Genomic DNA, 18,235 nt, shown 5'->3' with positions numbered 1-18,235 from the left:
CATTCCTAACAACTGACAGCTGAGGAGTCAGGGCCCTGGCGCCAAGAGCAGGCATGGGTGAGCTCCAGGGAGGGCGGGAGGGTGGCCGGGCCCCTGTGGGCGACAGTTACAGGGAAGCAATTTCCTTCTTGCCTCTCCCAGGAGAGATGGGTAGACCCAGCACCTGGACCCCTGCCTTCGGCAGGCTCAGGAGGGCACGTTCAGCTGAGTCTGTGGCCGTGGCCCTGCTGATGTCGCTGGATTTGGGGGCCCAGCCTGGAGGACCATGTCCTTCCTGGGGCGGCAGTCCAGTTCCCGCCCAGGCGAGGGGCTCTGGGTTTCGGTATGTGGCAGCCCGCCCACCAAGGGGAGGAAACAGGATGCATTGGCCACATGTTTCTGCTGCTTTTCTGTTAAATCTCTTAACTACTTTGTAGCGCCAAGTCTTTAACCTCGTGTAAATCCAGGTGCATGGGTGGACCCGCCATGGCAAAGACAATGCCAGCCCAGTGCCCCTGCCCACAGCGCTGTAATTCCGTGGATTTCAGAGATGCCATAGTCACGTGACGCGGGGCCTGTGGAGCCCAGGAGGGCGGCCACCTCGTGGCAGTGGGGAGCTCCGACTGCGGGACGGAAAGTGCTGCCCCCGAGCTCAGCGCTCCTCTCCTGCCCTGTGTGCGGGCGGGTCAGGCCCGGGAGCCAGGCAGCCAGCGGGAGCAGGCGGGAAGGGGCGGGATGCTCTACCTAACACTGGGGTGGGGGCCTCTCCCACCTGCTTGAAGGAATGAAGTCCAGTGACTTGAGCTGCAGGGACACCTGCAGAGCAGCTGCACCCAGGCAGCCTGGGGAGGGAGGGTGGGGGGGGGGGGCGGGGGGCAGGGAGCAGCAGCTCAGCCCCCGGTGCAGAGGATGGCGCGAGCCCCATATGGCCCCTCTCTCCCACCAAACATAGGCCCCCAGGAGACAGGGGGCATGAGCTTTGCACCCCACTGTATCCAGCAGAAATGCAGCCTGCCCATAGCGAGTCGCCATAAATACTTGTCGAGTGAATTCAGTGCCAGGCCTCGGTTTCCTCCTGTGAAACAGGACTCCCCCTGCGTCTGGTGACCCTCGAGGCACTAACTGTCCTGGAAGCCTCTGCCGCCCCCAGGGTAGAGGGCGGGGAAGAGGGCTGCTGTCCCACAGGGGCCCTCGGCTCGGCGGCCCCGCGTGCCCCTCCCCAGTCCTGCTTCTTCGTCTGGTGACGCGGGACAAGTCCAGTCAGGAACGCACAGCTCGGGCATCTTCACAGCTTCCCCTCCGGCACCGCCGTGCCACCCTGCTGCCTTCGTGGGCCTCCTCCTGGGACCACAGCAGTCGCCTCCCCGGTGGGGACTCACATCCCAGCACCCTCCCTCAGCCCTGGGGGACCCAGGCTCCCAATTAGCAGCGTTTCTGACCGAAATCTCCTCACAAACGGAGAGATCTGTACAGATTCATCTTCCAGGCCAGCCGCTTCAGAGAAATATTCCACAGGGAACACGCTGAGCAGCGGCCCTGAGCTGCCAGGGTTCCCGCTGCTGCCCCAGCACAGCCAGCCCCCCCCCCCCGCCCCAGCCCTCCCTCATTACAGAGGATGCCCCCCTCCACGCTGCACCCCCACCCCCTCAGGTCTGCGGCCAGCTCAGCGGAGTCTGGCACCCACTGAAAGCGCAGATGGCGGGATCCCGGCTACATTTACACCCATTTTATCTGCTTGTGTTTTGGTTCCATCCCCGGGACTGTTCTTAACTGAAGTCTGTACCTCTGACCGCCTTCACCCATCCCACCACACACGCCGCCTCTGGAGCCAGCAGTCTGCTCTGCGGTTCCTTTAAGATCCATTACAGGTGAGACCACTCGGTGGATCTCAGCCTGACCTCACCCAGCATCGCGCCCTCAGCCCCCATCGGGAGCCACACTACATTTCGAAGTTTGGATGATATAAATCGCGCATATGGATTAAAATGATAAAAATGGTTATGTATATTTGAAACCAAGATATGCTTTAATATATTTTCACTTATTTTATAATTTAAGTTAAACCTAGAATACTTAACTTCTATGCAAACTTAGTTCTTAAGATAGTCGTTTGCTATTTTACATAAAAAAGATTCAAAAAGTTCACATGGACTTCCGACGGGATGGCGCAGGGAGTGGCAGCAGTGACAGCAGGTGGGCACGCCCCATCCCGCAGCCCTGCCCCCCCGGGGGTTTCCCTGAGGTTTTGAAACTTTCCCCCGTAATTTCTAAAACGGCGGCTGAGGGCTGGAACCACTCTAGGACGGTGCGTGCTCACAACAGGGCGACGCCCGGTCAGGCGGCTCTGCCCTCAGAACGTGAGGAGCGGCGAGTCCACGTTCTCCTTGTCGGCCTCGGGGCTCAGCTGGATCAGCGGCGAGCACAGGTCTATGAGCTGCGGAGGGAAGCGGAGCTGGGCAGGCGTCCCTGCGGCGGAGCCCTCCCCGCCGTGCACCCGACTGTGCACGGAGCCTGGGCCGCACGGAGCCTGGGCCGGAGCCGCCCGTGCTCGGGCCACAGCACGGACCCCGAGGGGCACTGGAAGTGGGAGAAAACGCCACCCACCGAAGCACGCTGGTCCCTCAGGCAGCTGTGCCCCCCGCCCCAGGACCCGGGGACCAGAGTGGAAACGCTGTGCCCCCCTCGGGTCCGGGCTCCGCAGGATTCCTCCGTGGGTGTGAACTTGGAGCCTGGCGCCCAGGGATGAGGTGGGCCTAGGCCTGCTGCCCTTCGCGGCCTCCAAGGCCACTCCAGGGTCACGTGATCTCTGGGAATCAAGGAGCAAACCCAGAACCAAGACCACCCGGGGCCGAAGCTGGGCCCTCCGCTGCCCCACCCTCCCCACCCTCCCCACCCGCCTCACCTGTCCCACCCCGGGGAGCGGCTTGGCCGTGGTTTTCCTGTCCGTGTCCGGGGTGTTCACCAGGAGATCGAGCAGAGGCTGGCTTCCAGGTCCTGAAGCCACGGGTGCTTCTGGGGTGGCGCCCAGGTCAATGAGAGGGGGGTCGCCGAGGGGGCGCCCGGCACTTGGAGTGACGTGCGGGTCCAGCGGGACGTCCACGAGGACAGCCTGCAGGAGCACAGGGTTCGAGGCGGCGCTCGCGCTTCCCGCCCGGCACCCGGGAACCGGCCGGCTGTCAGGTGCTCACGGTGTGGGACGCCGGGAGGAGGGCGGGATGGGGCCTGGAGAGCTGCCCACCCCGTGCACCTCCCTCCTGCCAGCGGCCACCCTGGAGCTCCCCCTGTCCTCCCCACCCCGCTTCCCTCCGGCCTCTGAACCCGGCCCCGCGGTCACACGGCAGAGGCTGGGCCTGCAGAGGCCAGGGGCTTGCAGGCAGGCTCTGCGGCCCCACGACAAGGAGTCCGTTTCCTTCACCTCTCGGGGGGCCGCCTCCTCGGGGGGCTGGGCCGCGTCCAGTGCTAGTTCTGTGGCGACACTTTCTGAAACCGGGGCCTCCCTCTTCTCCGGGGAAAAGCTGAGAGCCTGCGGCACAGCCGGGGAAAGACTCCCGTCCGAGGACACGTCCGAGCCCGGGGCCGCGGCCTGGCTGCCCCCGCTGCCCGGCGCAGCTCTGCGGAGGGAAAGCCCATGAGTGGGAGTCTCCGTGTGGCGGTGCTGGGCCTGCTGCCCCTCCCTGGGGCAGTTCATCGTCTCCCCTGGCAGCCTCGTCTCTCCTCCCCGCGGCCTCGTCTCTCCTCCCCGCGGCCTCGTCTCACCTCCCCGCAGCCTCGTCTCTCTCCTCCCCGCGGCCTCGTCTCTCACCTCCCCGCGGCCTCGTCTCTCGCCCCCGCGGCCTCGTCTCTCGCCCCCGCGGCCTCGTCTCTTGCCTCCCCGCAGCCTCCTCTCACCTCCCTGCAGTCGTCCTCCGGGGCTCAGACGGCAGTTGCCGAGCGGACACGCACAGGGGAGAAGCCAGGGTCCTGGGCACGGTGTGAGGGGTCACCAACGGGAGGCTAGAGAGCCGACGGCCGGCAGGCGTGGGCAGGCCGGACGCGCGTGTGGTGCTGGCGGGGGTCCTGGCGGCCGGCGCTGCGGGGTGCCGCGCAGGAGTGCTGTGGGCCACCCTGGAAGACAGGACCGCGGACGCACCTCGTCACGGGCCGATGAGCTAACGCAGGGGGAGTCCTGTTTCAACAGAACAGCTTCCGGCAGCTCAGCCGGTGTGAGCCCGTCCCTGCGGGCCGCCAGCCCGTGCCCTGGCGCGGCCTCCGGCGCCTCCTGGGTAAGGCCGCCGCTGCCCTCACAGGTGCCCGTCAGAGGCGCCTGCACGTGGCGGTGCCCGAGGACAGCTGCCCGGGAGGTGCCGGAGGCCGACCCGCCTCGACTGGCAGACGTTCCCGCAGGACAGCGGGCTGAGGCCACCAGAGCCGACGTGAACAGAGGCGTCGCCGGGCACCTGTTCCCACGCCTCCCCCCCACCCTGCAGCGCCTGTGGCTCCCCGGGAACCGGCCGCACTGCGGTCTGGTTTGTCGTTTTGGATAAAGACGAGGTGGAGTCAAGTCGATGTTGTTTTAAAGTCCGGGCCCCCGACACGTGGGGTCTGGGATGACACCCCCCGGCCCCACCATCTGTCCAGGAGGCTCTGCTTCCGGAGCCGGACACGGACCTGCACTTCCCTGGCCGAGGGCCCTCCGGGCGGGCAGGAGGCCCACAGCGCAGCTGCCACCTCCTGTGAGGCTCTCGAATCCGCCCCCGGCCCTTTGTCCTGGACGCTGGCAGCTCCACCACACACTCGGGGGAAATAAGTGAAAACAAAGCCACAAACGAGGGGAATGCAGTCACCCTGGAGGCGGGCGCTGTCCTCGCCGCGGGAAGGAGGCACGGCGGGGGGCGAGCAGGCGGCCGTCTGCTGGGTGGGCTCCCGCTGCGCTGGAGGGGACGGCAAGCACCGTCCACCCATGATGGGCCTCCAAGTCCACACGCAAGAAGCGGGAGCCAGGCCGTGCAAATGCGCAGGCGGCCCAGGCGGCTGGCAGAGCCAGGACCAGCCTCTCCGGTGTCCCGGCCCAGGGCTTGTCTGGCCCGGCCATCCCCGAGGTCCAGCGGCGCTCCCACCTTGGCCACACGCGGGCGCAGGCCAGGACCCACCCCCTGGATGGGCACGGCACTGAGCAGGGCTGGGGCTGTGTCCCTCCCGTCACCCCGTCCTCAGCGAGCGGTGGGGACCCGGTCATCAGAAGGCGCGGGAGGGTGGCTTGCTGGCACATGGGTGCTCACACTGGCTCTGGCGGCCTTAACCTGATGTCCTCGGGGATATCTGTGCCCGTCAAGGTGACATCGGTCAGAGCACCTCCCATGTGGGCCAGGCCTCCAGGGCTGTGCCCACGTTCCTACGCGGGACCTGCAGTGCTGGGCTCAGCACCACCCCGGACGGACGGCTGAGGGAACGCGTCGGGAGGGGGGTCACTGACACCAGCTCTAATCAGGAAGTGGGGAGCAGGGACTCAACCACGTCTGGGGGCCAACCAGCGGTCTCCACTGCGGGACAGATGGGTCACCCGGGAGGCCCGGCAGGGCGGGGCTGCACCCAGAGCCCGTCAGAATTTCTGGGGCTGCACGGGCACCCCCAACGCTCTGAAGGTGGCTGTGCTGAGCGCCCGGCTGAGACCGCGCCGCCAGCGCTGGGTGAGCGCCGCCGCAGAGGCGAGTCCGCGCCATGACCCGGTGGGTGTAGGAGGCACCGGGAGCCGGGGCGAAGGCGCACGGCGCGGGCGGGCACTGGGAATGTTTAAACATGGATAATTAGTGTCTAAACATGGATAGAATAAGATAAAGGTAAAGATATGAGCAGTTAGCAGGGCATCGCGCTTATAGTCACATCAGTCATTACCTCCCGGCCGACGTGCAGGACTGCGGCCTCCGTGCCCCAGAGGACCTGGGGGTCGCGATGTCGCCTGAGGGAGAGAGGAGGTGTCAGTCAGTCCGACCCGTCGGGTGGCCAGGCCCTGGCCGGGCTCCTCGCTGCACGGCCATTTTCCCAAGGTGCCGGGGGCGCGAAAGGACGCCCAGACAAGCCCCGGGGGAACCGCCCGGCAGGGCTCCGGGCTGGTGCAGAGGGGGGCCCTGCCCGCCGCCTGGCCTGGCTGCACCGCAGGCGGGAGGGGCCTGGGAACGGGACGCAGACGAGGCAGACTCGACTCAACTCGACCCGGCTCGAGCTCACCAGGCGCTCGCCCACGGCAGCAGCGCTCACGGGGTCCGGCTCCAGGCGAGCCCCAACGTCCTCATTTCCCTGACCCAGGCCACCCCAAAGTCATCCTCGGAGGCCCCATTGCTGCCGCGAGGCCTGCGGCTGACGAGTGTTCTGGGTGCTCTTCTCATCACGAGGTGACGACAGGTGGGTGGGGGCCGGGCGAGACCCCCAGGCTGCAGCCCCATGAGTCACCCCTAACAACTCAGGGGTGCCAGGCCCCAGCTATCTTAGAAGCCGGGTAAGGAGGTTGTGCCCAGAGCCCCAGCCCCCGGGGGAAGGGCGGGCGAGGCACTGCCCTGCAGTGTCCCTCCTACTGTGCCCGCCGGCGTGGCTCAGTGGTTGAGCATCAACCTGTGAACCAGGAGGTCACGGTCCGATTCTGTCAGGGCACATGCCCAGGCTCGATCCCCAGTGTGGGGTGTGCAGGAGGTAGCCAATCAATGATTCTCTCTCATCATTGATTTTTTTTTTTTCAGTAAGTTTTATTTATTTGTTAATCCTCACCTGAGAATATTTTTCCATTGATTTTTAGAGAGAGTAGAATGTGGGGAATGGGCTGTAAGATGACATGGTCCTTGCACCTGTAGGGGCTAGCAAGGCTGGCACCTACCCGCACAGATTTCCCAGGCCTGTTTGGATGGCAACTAATCAGTATAACGAGAGCAGCCCCTGCCTACAGAGCTTTCCCAGGGTTTGTTTATATGACTGCTATCAGTAGGATAAGAGCTACTCTCATGGCTTACCAAGAAATATGTATCCAACTAGTGAGATTTATTATAACAAGAAACCTGTCCTTCAACTTATCCCTCCAGTAGTGATTTTAGAGAAACAAAGAATGTTTTCCTTGTGAGTGATTCCCTGCTTAGTGTCTTATGTATAAAAAGCACTGTGTTACTAATAAAAGTTGCCAGAGCTTCTCGAGAGTTCTGGACCTCCTGACCCCGCTGTTGTTTCTCTTGCTTTTATTTCTCTTATTCTTTTATTTCTCAAATCCCACCTCCCTACCTCAGCCCGGTTCAATCGTCAGGCTGGACCTGACAGTAGAAGAGAGAGAGAAAGACAGAGAGAAACACATTGATTGGTTGCCTCCTGCCCAAGCCCTTACCAGGGCCCGGGCCAGGGAGGAGCCTGCAACCAAGGTACATGCCCTTGACCGGAATCGAACCCAGGACCCTTTAGTCTGCAGGCCAACGCTCTATCCACTGAGCCAAACCGGCTAGGGCTCATCATTGATGTTTCTATCTCCTTCTCCCTCTCCCTTCATCTCTGAAATCAATAAAAACTTATTAAAAAGAAAATTTGTAATCAAAATGCTGAAACAGCAAAAGACCGTCTCCAGAGCAGCAGAGAACACGTGCTGCGTGGAGGAGGGAGGAGGACGCGCTCCCACAGCTTCTGGTCCAGACGAGCCTGAGCCACGTTCAGGCGCCCGGAGGGGGAGGCCCGCAGAGGCCGTCAGCGCCAAGGCTTTCAAACTTTCAATACAATGTTACCAACTTTAAATATAACTTGTTCACGATTTTAAAAGCCCATTAAAATGTCTCTTACTCACCAGCAGGAAACGTGGGGATTTTAAACTGACTCGTCGGGGTGGGCGGGGCCTGCGTCTGGGGGTTCAGGAGAGAGCCCCGCCTGGCGCTCCCAGGGCCGCGCAGCTGGGAGCTGCACAGACTGGGCCGCGGGCTCAGCTGCCCGCCTCCCTGTTCCGGCGTCGGCGGCTGGGGGAGCGCCCGGGCGGTGGGTGCCAGGGGCCCAGGGCAGCGGCTCTGCCCGCACCCGGCAGCAGCGCCTTGCAGGGCCGGCCGGACGGCAGGGGCTCCCGCGCGGCCCGACTGGCCGGGGTTTGGAGGAGGCCGGGCGCGGTCTGCAGAGGCGCTGGGACGCTCGCTGGATCTGGCTGAAGAGGAGACACACAGCCTGGATGGCACTCGGGATTCTGCTGTTGGTAATTCGTGGAGTTACTCAGCTCACACGCGGGACACACGCCGTCCTCAGCGAGGACTGACCGACAGGGCGGTTTCCGTACAAGGAAACTCAGGGCATGGCGAACAGCCTCTGTGTCCTTCAGGCAACATCCTCCAACGCAGGGCGACCCAGGCTGCCCGTGGCCGAGCCGCGTGTGCTGAGGGCCATTCCACAGCCACCCAGACTCAGCCAGGGCTCACCAGGCCCCACTCCATCTGAGGGCCATGTCGGCAGAGACCCCGCCCTGGGGAGCAGCAGTGAGGATGCAGGGCTGGGAGTTCTGCCGGGCATTTTACGGAATAACGACCCTGCTCACACCCAGGGCCCGCTCACACCAGGGCCCGCTCACACCCAGGGCCCGCTCACACCCAGGGCGCGCTCACACCAGGGCCCGCTCACACCCAGGGCCCGCTCACACCCAGGGCCCGCTCACACCCAGGGCCCGCTCACACCAGGGCCCGCTCACACCCAGGGCCCGCTCACACCCAGGGCCCGCTCACACCAGGGCCCGCTCACACCCAGGGCCCGGCCCTTACACAGGGCCCGAGCTTAGCACTGCCACCCCAGGTTCCTGCTTTGCTTTTCCCGGTCACCTTTAAAAATAATCACGTAGACCTGCGCCTGCACAACGCTAGCGGCCTCCCCCAGACGCCTCCTGCTCTGTCTCCTGCTCCCGTGGCATGGGGTGGGGCTCACTGCCCCATTTCTGGGATTGTAAGTAATACTTCTGGAGACTTGTGTGAGGGTACTGAAACTGCGCCTCCATCAGAACACCCTGGGTTCCCCACTCCCAACGTGGCAGCCCGGCTGCTGAGGGGGCTCCCGCCGACGCCGTGGGGGCCGAGCCTCCCCTGCGTTCATCCCCGGCCTCAGGATGAGCGCTGTCGCCCGAGCAGCAGAGACCAGGGTGCGGATACTCGGCTGCCAACAGCCAACACGCTGGGCAGCCTGGTCAGACATTCTCACCGACACAGCACCGCTTCACTGGGAAGTGGGCGCTGCGTGTGGCCGGCAGGCGGCACCCGCACGTCACGGGCAAAAGGCCCACAGCAGGTGTTTGCCGAAGGTCAGCTGGAGCGTGGCTGCCTCAGGGCCACCTCCCAGCCTCATCCCTCCGAGGGGTCAGGACACCCCAACCGCATCCTTGAAGGCAGCTGGCGTGCGAGCGATGGCGGCCTCGGCGCCTGTTGATAAACATTCTCACGTGTCCCTTTCGCTCTGAGGCGGCGGCTGCACAGGTGGCCTTGCTGTGGGCTCGAGGTCACCGTGCCCAACCGCTGTCCAGGGTTACATCGCGGCCAGTGCCGCCTGCCCGGGGGGAACTGGAGGGTGAGCTGCCTCCTCTGTGGGGACCGAGCGGATCTGATGAGAGCTGGACCCAAAGGTCCCCTCTGGTTTGTGGTCAGAATAACGCTCGTCTCCCCTTGAACCGGACCCACCCTCCTGGCTCCCCAGTCCGCCTCGCTGGCTGCGTCTCCCGCACTGGAGTGTTGAGTCCTGTGTCCCCACGGCATCTGCTGCATCAGCAAACGCGACGGACAGGGCACGTCCTTCAGCAGCTCGAAGCGATCCCACAGGAGTGGGCCCCGCCGGGCTTCCGAGTGCGCCCAGAGCCAGCGCTGGGGTCTGGATGCCACGCTCTGACTAGTGAGGTTCGACCTGTGCCCGGGGGACCATCTCCTCATAGCACTCAGGGTGAGTGGGAGGAGCCCCCGATTCCTTAACTCCCGGACCTGGCTGTCCACACGCCTGGGGGCACCCTCACCCCCAGACCATGGCACCAGTGCCAGCGGTTAGCACCCCTATCCCGGCATGCACCTCGGCTGAGCCGGGCCGGACAGCCCGCCGCAGCCCCGGCCTAAGGAAAGCCTGCGGTCGGCACGTGCTGAGCCACAGACGCGGGCGCGGCGGCGGCAGAGCGGCCCTCAGCGGCCGCCCCCACGTTCCCACAACACCGCTGCCCTCCGGCTGCCCAGCCGTGACGTCCCTCGCTTTTCTTCTGAAGCTTCCCGTGCCCCTCATTTCCAGCCACTCGCCCTCCCCGGAGACCCTCTAACCCTCTCCCTCCACTCGTCAGCGGCACGGGGGGCGGTGTCCGGGGCAGCTCCTGGCAGCGCCCGGCCGTGTTCTCCTCTTCCCCCTCCCGGTCACGTGGGAGGTTCTCACTTCCAGTCCTCGTCCTCCGCCTCACCCCTCGGGGCCAGGCCGCACTCTGACTTCGGCTGCTCTAGCACAGGCTCCTAAAGAAAAACTCGAAGCCCCGGCCAGGCGTGCAGTGGTCAGAGCGCCGGCCCGCAGACCACAGGGTCTTAGGTCCAATTCCCAGTCCAGAGGCTTGTACCTGGGTTGCAAGTCCACTCCCTGGCCCCTGCCCAGTGCATGCGGCAGGCAACCAGCCCATGTGTCTCTCATCGATGTTTCTCTCCCTCCCTCTCCCTCTCTCCTTTCCACTCTCTCTAAAAATCAGTGGGAAAACTATCCTTGGGTAAGGATTAACAAAAAACAAACAAAAAAAAAACCCTTTAAGAGCATGATTAGTGCCATAGCTCACATTATACCATGTTCCTACTCCCACACTCCCAGATCCGGCCGCCCCCACACTCCCGGATCCCATAGCCGGCCGCCCCCACACTCCCGGATCCCATATCCAACTGCCCCCACAGTCCCGAATCCCATATCCAACTGCCCCCACAGTCCCGGATCCCATATCCAACTGCCCCCACACTCCCAGATCCCATATCCAACTGCCCCCACACTCCCGGATCCCATATCTAACTGCCCCCACACTCCCGGATCCCATATCCGGCCGCCCCCACACTCCCGGATCCCATATCTAACTGCCCCCACACTCCCGGATCCCATATCCGGCCGCCCCCACACTCCTGGATCGGGCCGCAGGGATTCTGCTGTGGACAGAGCCCCAGGCAGTCACTCGACCTTTCCCAGATCGAGGAGTGCAGACACCTGCCCCTGCTCGGCAGACGGGCGCCCTAACCCGTGTCACAGAACTGCCACGCGCCACGTGCCTCCGTGCTGACGCCCACAGAACAGCGGGGGGTCTCCCCTTAGCCCTCAAGATAGGGAAACAACTTAGGTTCCCGAAATCCCCACCCCGGTCAGCTCCAAATCAGAGCTCCCACTTCCACACTCAGCGCAGTCCCACCGTGTGCCTGGGCGAGCCGCAGTCTGCACAGCAGACAGACCCCAAAGGGGTGCAGTCCTCCAAGCAGACCCAGCCTTTCCCACCTCCTCCCAGGGTGCCTGCCCTCACCACCAGAGGGCAGCCCAGCTTGGCAGCCGGGGGTCCACCATCCTCCAGGAGTGGGAGGGTCCTTGGCACTCAACTCCCTGGCACAACCCATTCTAATACCCTCGCCCCGTGACCTCCCACTGGGCTGCTCTCAGGCACCGGGCACTTGCCCCTTTGGGACGGCTGCACCCCCAAACTGCAATGCCCTCTGCACGAGCCTCTCCCTGGGCAGGGGAAGCACCCCAAGGGCAGGGACCCTGACCGCCTCCCGCCTCAGACCACAAGCCTTCCAGAACCTTCTGCTGAGCCTAAGCGGGTCTGAAAACCTGTCTCAGAGGGATGGCCAGCACTCAAGGCCTCGCCGGGCCAGCCGTGGGTCGGCACAGAGCGCCTGCCGCCTTACCTCTGCCGGCGGCCGGGGAGGCGCACAGGCTGGCGCTCATGCCCGAGACAGACCCCGGGGCGCAGGGCCGTCGTGCAGGAGCCCCAGCGCAGCCGGGCGGCCTCAGCTGCGTCTTCTTCAGCCCCAGCTGGAACGAAACATTAAAATCATCAACAATCTCATTAGCTACCCGTTCTTGTTTCTGCGAAAGTCGGGTTTTAATTAAATTTTAACCACTGAATAATTATCATCTTCAATTAGAGAAGAGCAAGGCCAAGCAGCACACGGTCCGGCCTGAGCCGCCGTGGGGAGCGGGCTGGGACGTGGACTTGAGGCCCCCCAGGCCCAGGGGTCAGCTGCCGTGGGCCCAGCTTGGGGCGGCTTGACGGGCACACACAGCCGCGTGGCCACCGTGCTGAGAAGCAGACAGCAGAGGGACGGCGAGGCCCAGGCCTGCGAGGAGCCGAGGTTGCAGACGCGGACGTCCCACGCCATCCCGCCAGGGCCCTGTGAGGGCCGCGGGAGCAGCCCCGGGTCAGACCCTCGGTGCCAGGGAGGTGACTTCCTGCCCCGCACAGCTCCGGGGGCAGAGGCCAGGCCCCACGGCACGCCGGCCTGCTCTTTGCATTTCACCACGCTGCCTCCCGGGCATCACCCTTTCAACCTCCTACCCCTGATTGTAATTCAGAGACGTGCCCCGCATACACAACGCGCCCTCACCCCCCCCCCCACCCCCCCCCCCCCCCCCGCTCAGGCCCGCCACCGCAGCCCCTGCCACCCACCTTGTTTGGAGCAGGGAGCGATCGCTTTCCCTGGACCAAGTGGCTTCCGCTGGCTGGCAGGGTGGTGGCATCCCGGGCAGCCCTGGCCTTGTCGGGGGGCCTGTCCCCGTGGGGTTCCTTCTCGACTGGGGTTTTCATCCTGGAAGGACTGGCTGGCTTCCCTTTCGGAGGCTGAAAGGTCACAGGATGAGAGATGCCGGTGGTTAACGAAGTGCACACCCTAGATCAGTGATGGGCAACCTTTTGAGCTTGGTGTGTCAAACTTCACCAAAAAACTGAGCATAACTCGGGTAGTGTGTCACTTTGAGGAAAAAACTCCAAGACTCTAGTCGCAAATGTTTCATCCTCGGCATGCGGCCACGTGTCATCAGAAATGGCTACGCGTGTCAGTGCTCACACGCGTGTCATAGGTTCGCCATCACTGCCCTAGGGCTTCGCTCAGCGCCGCTGCAGACACCCCCTTCGCCCCTCGGTCCAGGCTCTGCGGGCGCTGCAGCCGGCCCTCCGGGGTTGATGGGGGGTCGTGTGGTGCAGGAGGTGTGCTTGGAGCGGGAAGAAGGGATTTCTAGGCCCTGGCGAGGCGCTTGCTTCACCTGAACCGCTAACCACGCCACAGCGTCAGTGCTCCGGGCCTGGCCCGCGGAGGCCTGCCCAGGGCGGGAGCAGAGGGCCAGGCGCCGGCTGCAGCCACTCCTCAGAGAGAACCCCCCCCCGCACCCCGGCCCCAGCCCCTGCAGGCTAGACCTGGAAGCAGTGTCACCTGACCCCACCTTCCCTGCCGCCCCTCAAGCCGCCAGGACCGCAGCTCGGGCGCTGGCCGACCGCACCCACAGGCACCCCTGTCCACTGCCACCTCCCGACAGCCCACTGCTAACTCCCCCGAGGAACGCATCGAAACAGAGTCACAATGAGGAGGAGGGCCTGGCCATCCCAGGAGGAAGTTTCTGGAAGTTGCTTGTTAACGTAAATGAATTCCCCAGTGGGTGAATGTCCAGTGTGTAAGGAAACCAAAGAGAAGGTGTCAACCAGAATTTCGGGGTGTTGAGGCCTCACCTCAGCAAGGCGGCCGGGCCCATGTGCACCCCAAGCCCAGTCCCTGCAGGCACTGCTCCTCCACTGCCGTGCGCCCCAGAGCAGCCTCCCCAGCCCCCCCCCAGGGTTGCCCCGCACAGGCTGGGAAGCCAGGCCAGACCAGTGTGGGCGGCGGCTGTGCCCACCTTCTCCGCGGCCGCGTGCAGGCTCCTTCCCCGGACAGAGGCGGCGCGGGGCGGCGGCAACCTGCTGACGACCTTTTTCTGAGGGCCCGCCAGGCGCGGAGGGTGAGCGGGGCTGGGCGCCACGGGCAAAGAAGGCCGCGAAGAGCGCGGGGGGCCCACATCCGAGGGGGGCTGGCTTCCCGACAGCGGCGGGCCCCCCGCGGGACTGTCCGCCAGGCAGTACGTCTCCCTTTTCAGTGAGGTGGGGCTTTTCTTGGTTTCATTTTCTTTCTCGAACAGGAGCATCTTTAACCTCGACTCCTGTATGAACCGTTCCACGCCCTGGCTCCCCGCGTCCTCGGGCCCGGCCAGGGCCGGCGCGCTCCGGCTGCTGCTCTCTATCTGCAAGGCCAGCAGGCGCGCTTCCTTGTAAACTTCGACGAACTTCTCCCCGGCGAGGGGGCTCCAGCGGAAGAGACTCTCTGACGCCGGCAGAGGAGGCCGTGGGGGACTCGGACCCGGGTCACCGCGCTCCAGGCTGGCGGCGATGCACCTTTCCTTGTGGCCGACGGGCCCAAAGAAGACCTCGTCGTCCTCGTTTGCGCTGTTTTAGAGGAGAAGGACGTTAGTGACACGGCCTTTACCTGGGAGATTTCACTGCATGGGGTTGTGCCCACGGCAAGGGAAGAAGACTCGGCTTTTACCTTAAAGAAGACAACGAGAGATCGAAGTCAAACTTTTCGTCGGCCAGAAGAAGAACGCCTGGGGGAGAAGTCACCGTTATTTTAGGGTGGGCGGGTAAACCGAAAAACATCCCGTCTATGGCCATCAACACGAGGACGAAATTTCACCCCCAAAGCGTCACTTACCATCACTCTTTAACGTCACATCCTCATGGGGGCTCTGGTTACCTTACTGTTTTTCCGTTTTCTTTTTAAAAGACAGCTCAGCTCCTCCGTGTTTGCTCAGCGGTCCCAAAGGCCCCAGGCTGGCTTACAGGCATGTCTGACCCGCACGCCCGTCTCCCAGCGGCTCTCCTGGCTCGCCAGGCAGCGTCAGGTACAGGACATCTCCCATACCCCCTGCTTCCCAACACCAACAGCTGTTCCCCTCGGAAACAGGTTCCGCCTTATTCAAGCGCGTAGGGACTCCGAAAGTGGACAGACCTGCGGCTGTCACCTCTCCCCGGAGCCCCTCTGAACCCCCAGCTCACACTGCACTGTGCCCCACCCACACTCCTCCTGGCGCCTCCAGAGCCGCTGTGTCTCTGAGCCCGACTCCCCCTAACAGCACAGGCTCTGGGCCGGGGTCCCTCTGCTGGGGACCTCCTGCTCCTCCCCTCCCCTCTCCCCGGGGCTCCCGCAGCACCAGGCGCTGACTCCACCCGCACCGCCTCCCCGTTCTGTACATGTCTCCAGACCCTCCTTCCTGCGGCCCCAGCGAGACTGTGAGCTCCTCCAAGACAACAAACGTCCAACTCTCCCGCGTCCCCCACTGTCCCGCGAGGGCCTGACCACACAGCTAGACCCTCATCAAGTGCACGGAACTGATGCTTCAGTCAGATTCACACAGGACTTCACAACGTATGTCCTACTGGTCCCTGATAAACAATGCAGCACGCTTAGCAAAACCATAAAACCTCTCTATAAAAGCCTAAGTGACCGTTAGGACCGAACAACCGGTCGCTATGACGTTTACTGACCACCAGGGGGCAGATGCTTAACGCAGGAGCTGCCCCCGGTGGTCCGTGCACTCCCTCAGCGGGAGCGCCGCTCAGCCAGAAGCCGGGCTCATGGCGGGTGAGTGCAGCTGCGGAGGCGGGAGCCTCTCCTGTCTCCACGGCAGCGTTACCAAGTGGCAGCGGTGGCGGCAGGTGCAGCAGGGCTGGGATGAGCGGCAGCGGCGCCCGGCCCGGCTAGGGCTCCTCCCGTGCCAACTGTTGCTTTGGCACTGCTACATCCCTCGGGGGGATGTCAGACTGCTGGTTTCAGCCCAATCCCCACAGGCCAGTCCGACGGGGTCCCGGATTGCAAGAGGGCGCAGGCCAGGCTGAGGGACCCCACCTGTGCACGAATCCGTCTAAAATATACTAATATCCTAATTAGACTCGAATTAGTCCATGTAACTAGTCCTAATCACCCAATCAAGGGAAAGGTAGAAAGCATAAATGCACAAAAGAAAGAAACAAAATGAACCAGAGAGAGGACATTAAAAGACTCATTTGCTCAACTCCATGCACATAAAGATTTGACTGAAATGGATAATTTTCTAGAAAACAGAGTTTACTAGTATTTCGTTATTTAGCATTTTTTCTTCGTCGCCTGAGGATATGTTTTACTGATGTGAGAGAGAAACATCTATTGGTTGCCTCCCATATGCACCCTGACTGGGGATCAAACCCGAAACCTAGGCATGTGCCCTGACTGGGAATCGAACCCGTGATCTTGTTGGTGTATGGGAACAATGCTCCAACCAACTGAGCCACACAGCAATCAACAGCTTTCATATTTAGAAGAAAATACATGGGAGAAAAGACCCCATTTATAGCAGCAGCAAAAAATACAAAATACCTATGAAAAAACCTAACAAGAAATAGACAAGATGAATATAAAAAACGTTTAGTATATAATAAAAGTAACATCCTATATAATCCTATATAATAAAGAGGTAATATGCAAATTGACCATCACTCCAACACACAAGATGGCTGCCTCTGTGTGGTCAAACATGGTTGCCACAAGATGGCCAGCAAGGGAAGGCAGTTGGGGGCAATCAGGCCTGCAGGGGAGGGCAGTTGTGGGTGATCAGGCCAGCAGGGGAGGGCAGTTAGGGGTAATCGGGCTGGCAGGGGAGCGCAGTTAGGGGTGATCAGGCCAGCAGGGGAGGGCAGTTAGGGGTAATCAGGCTGGCAGGGGAGCAGTTAGGCGTCTATCAGGCCTGCAGGGGAGTGGTTAGGGGGTGATCAGGCTGGCAGGCAGGCAGGCGAGCAGCTGGGAGCCAGCAGTCCTGGATTGTGAGAAGGATGTCCGGCTGCCTGCAGTCGGGCATCCCTTGAGGGGTCCCAGATTGGAGAAGGTGCAGGGTGGGCTGAGGGACACCACCCCCCTCCTCGTGCACAAATTTTGTGCACCGGGCCTCTAATATCAAATAAAATTACTAAATATTGAGTTGTGGGGAAAAATATATGTAACATTTGATCCACACTTCACACCACACCAGGATAAATTTCAAGTCCGTCAAAGGTGTAATTTAAGAAACGAAGTGTGGCGGGCTGTGACACCCAGCTGGAAGCCACAGGAAAGGCTGCCAGTCCAACGTGTAAACGGGGTCTTAAACCCCGCCTGGCACACGCCGCCGTGAGCCACGTGAAAACCATAAACAGGGACAAGCACACCTGCACTCCGTCACCGAGGGCCACCTCCCGAAGGGTGCCTGCACACCCTGCACAGCCTGCACACCGCTAAGAAAACAACCCACTACGGGTGCGAGGACGGACACGACCTTGAACAGGTAAAATGTCCGGGAGTGAAATGGAGGGTTCTTAAACCGATGCCAGGAAGTCCAGCCTCCCTCCAAAAACTAAAGTAACGCAAAATAAACCTAGCGTGAATCCCACTCCCCCGTCAGGCTGGCTGTGGGGAAAGGGGGTGTCTGTCCCTCGTCCCCGCGGCACCACCGGGGTACCTGGCAGCACCTACCAAAACGCACGCGCTCGCCCTCTGGCCCAGGAGCCTCCGCCCTCAGGGTCTCCCACAGACCGCCCGCGGGTATCTGTTGCCGCAGCATCGGCAACAGCAGGGCCACAGCCCCCGCCGCAGGGAGACCCAGGGCAGCACAGCCCACGGGGACACAGGAGAGAACAGTAACACGCGCTGGTCCTCGGGTGGAGGTTTCAAAAAAATAAGAAGAAGGTGGACAGAGGCGAACTCTCGATGACACAGAGGGAGCACCTCATGAATACATTCAGTTCTCACGGGAGGATTCTTCAACCGACTCCCACTGAGCCCCCCAGGCCACGCGCTGCAGGGACCAGGACGTACCATCCTTCCCGGGAACCTCCGTCTCCGCTCCTCCTGCCTGCCTGGCTGGGGGCCCGCCGCTGCCGCCTCCTTCCATGCCCGGAGCTACCAGCAAGTCTGTGTCTGCAGGGAGGAGGGGGCAGGTGAGGAGGGAGGAGGGGGGCAGGTGAGCAGGGAGGGGGACAGGTGAGCAGGAGGAGGGGGACAGGGGAGCGGGAGGAGGGGGACAGGTGAGCAGGAGGAGGGGGCAGGTGAGGAGGGAAGGGGGACAGGTGAGCAGGAGGAGGGGGACAGGTGAGGAGGGAAGGGGGACAGGTGAGCAGGAGGAGGGGGACAGGTGAGCAGGAGGAGGGGGACAGGTGAGGAGGGAGGAGGGGGCAGGTGAGGAGGGAGGAGGGAGACAAGTGAGCAGGAGGAGGGGGACTGGT

At 62.8% G+C, this 18,235-nt stretch overlaps 1 protein-coding gene across 2 annotated transcripts; it reads right to left on the bottom strand.

Annotated features, from left to right (window-relative positions):
- Window positions 1-2,051: 2,051 nt before the first annotated feature.
- GTSE1 (G2 and S-phase expressed 1) lies at window positions 2,052-17,907 on the bottom strand. 2 transcript variants are annotated; one of them, XM_054718583.1, is made up of 11 exons: window positions 17,829-17,907; window positions 14,493-14,550; window positions 13,810-14,392; window positions 12,593-12,763; window positions 11,832-11,958; window positions 7,766-8,110; window positions 5,851-5,914; window positions 3,868-4,083; window positions 3,395-3,590; window positions 2,882-3,088; window positions 2,052-2,413 (listed from the first exon to the last, which is right to left on the bottom strand). In XM_054718583.1, exons 1-11 carry the CDS (start codon window positions 17,902-17,904, stop codon window positions 2,330-2,332), a joined length of 2,127 nt encoding a protein of 708 aa, XP_054574558.1. In that variant the 5' UTR covers window positions 17,905-17,907; the 3' UTR covers window positions 2,052-2,329. The 2 variants fall into 2 exon arrangements, with proteins under 2 accessions (XP_054574558.1, XP_054574557.1); XM_054718582.1 differs by lacking the exon at window positions 7,766-8,110 and having other exon boundaries at window positions 17,829-17,904.
- Between the last annotated feature and the right edge of the window lie 328 nt (window positions 17,908-18,235).

This window comes from Eptesicus fuscus, chromosome 7 (assembly GCF_027574615.1).
Source record: "Eptesicus fuscus isolate TK198812 chromosome 7, DD_ASM_mEF_20220401, whole genome shotgun sequence".
Lineage (NCBI taxonomy): Eukaryota > Metazoa > Chordata > Mammalia > Chiroptera > Vespertilionidae > Eptesicus > Eptesicus fuscus.
This window is presented reverse-complemented; position numbering and strand designations above follow the sequence as displayed.

What these genes read in the sequence shown, in the direction of transcription:
- GTSE1 (XM_054718583.1), bottom strand. Translation starts at nt 17,904, where the DNA reads ATGGAAGGAGGCGGCAGCGGCGGGCCCCCAGCCAGGCAGGCAGGAGGA. An exon ending in CGCTCCCTGCTCCAAACAAG is followed by an intron (nt 11,959 to 12,592) that starts GTGGGTGGCAGG and finishes GTTTCGTTCCAG; the next exon opens with CTGGGGCTGAAGAAGACGCA. An exon ending in AGGAGGCGGCCCCCCGAGAG is followed by an intron (nt 3,089 to 3,394) that starts GTGAAGGAAACG and finishes GTGCTCCTGCAG; the next exon opens with GCTGTCCTCGTGGACGTCCC.